Raw genomic sequence first — 6455 nt, forward strand, 5'->3', positions numbered from 1 at the left:
TACTCCGTTACTGTCCACCCCTGCCTATGGAACTGCTCCCACGTGAAATGCAACCCGTGTGGTCATGATGATGATGATGCCTCTGGCATCTCCACATTACAGATGATAGATTCTATCACTACTTACAGACCGTCTTCTGTTTGTCTGTGTATACGTGGCTTTGGGCTGGAGTCACATGTGTGACACTTCTGATATAAATGTAGACGTTTGGATGGTCGCTGCTCATTTCACTTGCTTGTTTCTCTTTTCCAGGGCATGCAGTTTGCATTCAGCATGGCCACCATACTCATCTTCGGACAAATCGTTTGCATCCTCTCTGTCGTGGCTGTCTTGCTCTGGATCGCCTCCCGTTTATTGTCCCGGCGTGGTGGTGGGACGGGCGTACAGAAGGGTTACAGGTACGTGCGAGAACCTATTTTTTCAGGTTATTCGCCCCGGGTTGGGTGTGGTTTTGAGGCTAGGGTTAGGCATAGTTTTTGTGTGGGTTAAGTTAAGGCATAGTTTTTGTGAGGTTAAGGTTAGGTTTAGGCATAGTTTGTGTGTGGGTTAAGGTTAGGTTAAGGCATAGTTTTTGTGTGGGTTAAGGTTAGGTTTAGGCATAGTTTTTGTGTGGGTTAAGGTTAGGTTTAGGCATAGTTTTTGTGTGGGTTAAGGTTAGGTTAAGGCATAGTTTTTGTGTGGGTTAAGGTTAGGTTTAGGCATAGTTTTTGTGTGGGTTAAGGTTAGGTTTAGGCATAGTTTTTGTGTGGGTTAAGTTAAGGCATAGTTTTTGTGTGGGTTAAGGTTAGGTTAAGGCATAGTTTTTGTGTGGGTTAAGGTTAGGTTTAGGCATAGTTTTTGTGTGGGTTAAGTTAAGGCATAGTTCTTGTGTGGGTTAAGGTTAGGTTAAGGCATAGTTTTTGTGTGGGTTAAGGTTAGGTTTAGGCATAGTTTTTGTGTGGGATTTTGATTCACTGTACCACTCGTCCTAGGATATAATAACATCATATAAAGGTAAGAAAAAGGCAAGTCCGGAATTCTCCTTTTAAAGTAGCAAAAGAAAAGGACTCATCATGCAGAATGTCCCATTTCAGAATCATTATTAGATTATAATTATTGATCATTAACCAATTAAGCAATATTTTATACTTCCATTCGTAAATAGCCGATCTACAAGCTCACAGGGCATTTGTAATGCATTGTGAGCTTAGATCTGCTATCTAAATACTGAATCAAGCAACTTAAAAACTGTCTAGAGTGCTCACAAAATGAGCTCACAAAAGATTTTTATACCTTTTATACATTTTGAAAACTTGTGAAATGCGACATTCTGCATAGTGAGTACTTTTACTTTTGTACTTTAAGTACATTTTGATACCAATGCTTTTGTGCTTTTACTTATGTACATCTTGAATTCCGGACTTTTACTTGTAACAGAGTTTTTCTACATTGCAGTATTGATACTTTTACTTAAGTAACAAATGTGAGTACTTTTTCCACCACTTGCAGGTACGCTGTGCTGATAACGGGCTGCGACAGCGGCTTCGGTCACCACCTGGCCAGGCGTCTGGACGGTGAGGGGCTGGTGGTGTTCGCCGGGTGTCTGTGTCCAGAGGGCCCCGGCGCACAGAGCCTGGTGAAGAGCTGCTCCACACACCTGAAGGTGCTCCAGCTGGACGTCACCAGCGATGACAGCGTGCAGCGGGCTAAGGAGGCCGTCCGGGCCAACCTTCCAGAGAACGGTGAGGGAACTCGAAGCCCATGGAGATGAGTTTTAAAGTGTCATCATGATAAAAAACACTTGACTTAGAATTGTCAAAGACCTGAGGCCTTCTAAATCAGTAGTTCCCACACTTTCAAGATTCTTCAAAAATAGCAGATGTACAAGCTTGCAGCGCGGCACGAAGTGACGCGCTGTGAGCTTGTACATCTGCTGTTTTTGAATTGCCAACGCAAAAATCTAAAATGACACAGATGCTTTCCCAGTCTTAATGAGTTTACATGTCATATTGTAGAATTGTCTTTACCACAAGCTACACTACTAACCATATCCACGTTTAGCTTAATGATTTTTTTATTTTATTGATTTATTTATTGATGTTTTGAACATTGTATGTTTTGTTAAATGTTATTTTTATGTATTGATTTGTTTTCATACTGTACTTGGGCATGGTGCATTTTAAGTTAAATGAATAAGGGTATACAACGTTTAGGCTTTGGTCTATTTTACGTATTAGAAGACGGAAGGATGAAGAGAAAAAAAAAGGATGAGTGTATGCATTTTGTTGGTCTTTTTTTTGTATGTGATACAAAGATCTGTTAACTGTAAACGACTGGGAAAATATATATACTAAACTAAAAACCTAAACTAGAATCCTCCGTAATCGCCAAGTTGTTGTTGTCATTAAAAACCTGTTTTCTGTTATCAGGTCTGTGGGCCGTTGTGAACAACGCCGGGATCTCTGACTGGGCCGAGACAGAATGGAACACCATTAACGATTATCGTCACCTGGTCGACATCAACTTATTTGGCTGCATCCGGACATCCATTGCCTTCCTACCCATGGTCCGTGCCACCAAAGGTCAGCCAAAGAACACGAGTGCCTTTATTTAGGGGTGTAACGATACAGTAACTGCATTGAAATATCGATTTTAATTTCAACAATCGAAGTATATCGATATGCAAACGGCAACATATTGTATCGTTTGACTTTGTATCGTATCGTTTTGCAATGCAAATAATCGATTGTATCGATACTAAGTTCTTGTGTATTGTATTTAGAAATTTTAAGAAGAAAAAGAGGGGTTTAATTACTTTTCCATTCCATATAGCTACACGTGGTCTATCGATAAATGTGTGTATTCTTTGTGTTCATGTCAAAATATTGTACTTATTACTCAGCTACAATTATTTGAAAACTTTAGTTACGAGTTACTTTGTAGATTCAGCCCTGTACTTCGGCTGTTTGAAAATAGAGACGCGTTGCGAGCTTGCAGATCTGATTTTCAAAAGATTTTCATTCATTTTGAAAACTTGAAATGGGACATTTTACATATTTTTTACTTTTGGTACTTTAAGTACATTTTGATGCCAAAACTTTTGTACTTTTACTCAAGTGAATTTTGAATACCGGACCTTTACTTGTAACAGAGTATTTCTACATTGTGGTATTGATATTTTTACTTAAGTAAAACAAATTGAGTACTTCTTCCATCACTGATCGTTGTTTATTATCTGTTTTATGATCAGGACGAATGGTTTATGTATCGAGCGTCTTGGCTTTCTACAACTGTCTCAACATGGGAGCCTACAGCGTGTCTAAGAGAGGACTCGAGGCGTTTGCAGATTGCTTACGGGTGGAAATGGCCAGTTTTGGCGTCAAGGTATTGTAACTTTAATGCTGCGTTCACACGGGCAACTACAAAGATGCAGGCTACCATTCTTTTTCAATGGCATCCAGTGAGATGCAATGCTTCAGCCAGTGTTTGTAGCTGCTACAAAAGCTACAACTGCTACAACAGCTACAAAGCTACAAAAAAGTTGAGCTGGTTTCAACTTCAGCTACAAAGATACAAAGCTACAAATATGCTGTGTAGCGTTGTATCTTTTTATCTTTTGTATCTGCCAGTCCAAATGCAGCATGAATCCGATTCGTTTTTCCTCAAATGCGATCCTTAGGACTGACTGTCCACACTGTTGTTTGCAATTTGATTTGCATCAGATTTGTGCATTCAGACTTTGTGGACCTACTGTATGATATCTGCATTGGTTGATGTGAAAACAGTTTGTGCCAGGGACCCCATCCCACCCCATACAAGATTTGGGTTGTCAAAATGTTTCAAAAACATTCCAAATTCTTAAAAAGATTTTAAAAAAGAGCAGATCTACAACCTCACAACACGTCGCGATGCGATGCATTGTGTAGTTGCAGACAAATAGCTGATGCACTGTATTATAGGGTGAGAGTTAAACTGGTTTCGACACTATGTTAACACATTTTACTGAGGACCCCCTGGGGTAACGACATACTGTGTTTTTTTTTATTTGATTTGACTGATCAAAAACCCCTCCCCCAAGGACCCCTGGGGGACCACTGTTCTTAATAGTGTTTCATCCGAATGCTACATAAGATGGAGGACACGTTTTAGCAGGAAATCGAAGTTCAATTCCAATGCTGTCTTTTCTCCCCTCCACTCGTATCAGGTGTGCATCGTCCAGCCGGGAAATTTCGGCAGCGCCACGAACATCGTGAGGATGAAGACGGGCCAGGACATCTGGGACAAGCTGGACGACGAGCGACAGCGAACGTTCAGCCGCCGGTACGTGGAGCGGGCGGTCGAGTACGTCATGGCGTCGTGCAAGACCGGATGCACGAACGTGGACGGCGTCATCGAGGCCATGCTGGACGCCATCGTGTCTCCGCGTCCTAAGAGCAGATACCTGGTCGTCCCCGTCGCCGACGCGCTCTTCTTCCGCGTCGTCCCCTATCTGCCCACGCGTCTGACGGACGCCATGCTTTCCCGGAGCCCCATGTACGCCGCGAGAAAAGCCATGCTTTATTCTAATTAGGGGAACAGCGGGACATGTACATGCAGTGCAGTGTTTCCTAAACTTTTTAGCATCGAGGCCCAAAAAGATAAATTTGATGTCTCCCCCGGGACTGAAAACAAGTGAAAATAGCTGATCTACAAGCTCACAACGTCTTGCGATGCAACGCGTTTTGAGCAATGCGTTTTTAGCTCACAACGTGTTGCAAAGCAATGCGTTTTGAGCTTGTAGATCTGCTATTTTCACTACTTGAAATTTGTTTTGGAATTTCTTAGATTTTTAAAAAAATATATGAAATTATCTTTATTTTAATTTCTGAAAATGTTTATTGTGTAGTACGTCATGGCATCGTGCAAGACCGGATGTAAAAATGTATTGCCAATTTGCCAATCATTTGGACAGAGCATAGTGGGCCTTGTGAGTCACTAGGACCCCAGTTCAGATCAGACTCCCATCTTGTCTTGCCTCTCTCTCTCTCTCTCTCTCTCTCTCTCTCTCTCTCTCTCTCTCTCTCTCTCTCTCTCTCTCTCTCTCTCTCTCTCTCTCTCTCTCTGAAATATAGCAATTTCAAACAGTCTTCCTGTTCTGTGATCATACAGTACACTGACAAAGTAGAATCTATGTCATAAATAGGACGGGGAACACACACACACTTGAAAACTCACTGGCATGGGCATATTTTATTTATTTTATTTTGGAGGTATTAAAAAGGTCTTAAAAGTCTTTCAATAGTCACTTTATAAATGTGCAGATAACCTGTATACACTTATACTGCATGTTGTAATGTTTCACATTAAGCTAATCATCTGAGGACCCCCAAAATCATGTTGGGGGTCCCACAGGTTGAGAACCACTGGCTTAGTAGACTAATTGCTAGGAAACAAGCAGTTAAACAGGCACTGCTGAGAGTGTATAATGTTATATATTGTACATTATACAGTATGTGCATATTTTATTTATATTTTTCCCTTGCAAAATTACCGATGGTGTTGAATTGACTGTGACGTCTTTCCATCATGTTGTACCTATACTGTACTGTCTTTCTTGACCCGGAATCTATCATTCTTTAAATCTGCTGTGCTATTTCCCTCACAGGATCAATAAAGATATTTTTTTTTAATTCTAATTAGTTATCCCATGATTTTGTAATTTTCTAAGTGATCCTGGGCGCTACACTCCCCCCACCAGCCTAGGGAGCCCAGGGCCGAGCTCATGCCTCCTTCAATGCATCAATAAAGATCTTATCTTATCTTATCGGACCTATAGTACTAGTTAGAGCAGGGGTCTTCAACAGGGGGTCCGGGCCCCTAGGGGGTCCTCAGAGTTACTACAGGGGGGCCACCAAATCTTTCTGTGATAGGATCTTTTTTTTTTTCTTTTTTTTACATCAACCTCTTGAACCATAGCATCCCTTTTCTGAGGAGAACTTTAGCCAAAAATAGCAGATCTACAAGCTCACAACGTCTCGCAAAGAGCTTTGGTGTGTGGGGGGGGGGGGGAGCAGACCAAGTACAAGTTTTCTAAGTATTGAGGGTTTAAGTGGTTTAACCGTCTGAAAATACACATTAACATGAATCCAACATACAGTAACGCTACACTCTATGAAGTCTATGAAGCTTTCTATGAAATCTATGAAAAAGCTTAATCTGCAACACAATGTTAAACAATGTGTAGAAGCCCTGAATGAAACCCTGTTTAATTTCTCTCTCCGCCAAGGGGTCCGTGGCCTGAAAGAACATTGGAATACCCCTGAGTTAGCCCATTAAGACCTGAGGCGATTCTTAAAAATGTTTTCTAAATCCTAACAGTTTTTTGAAAAAAAATCTAAAAAATGTTTTTTCAAGATTTAAAAAAAATAGCAGATCTACAAGCTCATAGCGCGGCACTCGGTGCCGCGCAATGAGCTTGTATATCTGCTATTTTTGAA

The 6455-nt window shown here is 41.1% G+C and overlaps 1 protein-coding gene across 1 annotated transcript; it reads left to right on the forward strand.

Moving 5' to 3' along the window:
- Positions 1-273: 273 nt before the first annotated feature.
- On the forward strand, positions 274-4632 carry LOC308080291 (D-beta-hydroxybutyrate dehydrogenase, mitochondrial; the record flags this gene model as incomplete). Its single annotated transcript, XM_080422087.1, has 5 exons — positions 274-398; positions 1489-1721; positions 2409-2561; positions 3230-3363; positions 4184-4632. The coding sequence occupies 5 exons, from the start codon at positions 274-276 to the stop codon at positions 4547-4549; spliced, it is 1011 nt and encodes a 336-aa protein (XP_080278213.1). The 3' UTR covers positions 4550-4632.
- Positions 4633-6455: the final 1823 nt, after the last annotated feature.

Source organism: Gymnoscopelus braueri (assembly GCF_963280865.1).
Source record: "Gymnoscopelus braueri genome assembly, chromosome: 24".
NCBI classification, from domain to species: domain Eukaryota; kingdom Metazoa; phylum Chordata; class Actinopteri; order Myctophiformes; family Myctophidae; genus Gymnoscopelus; species Gymnoscopelus braueri.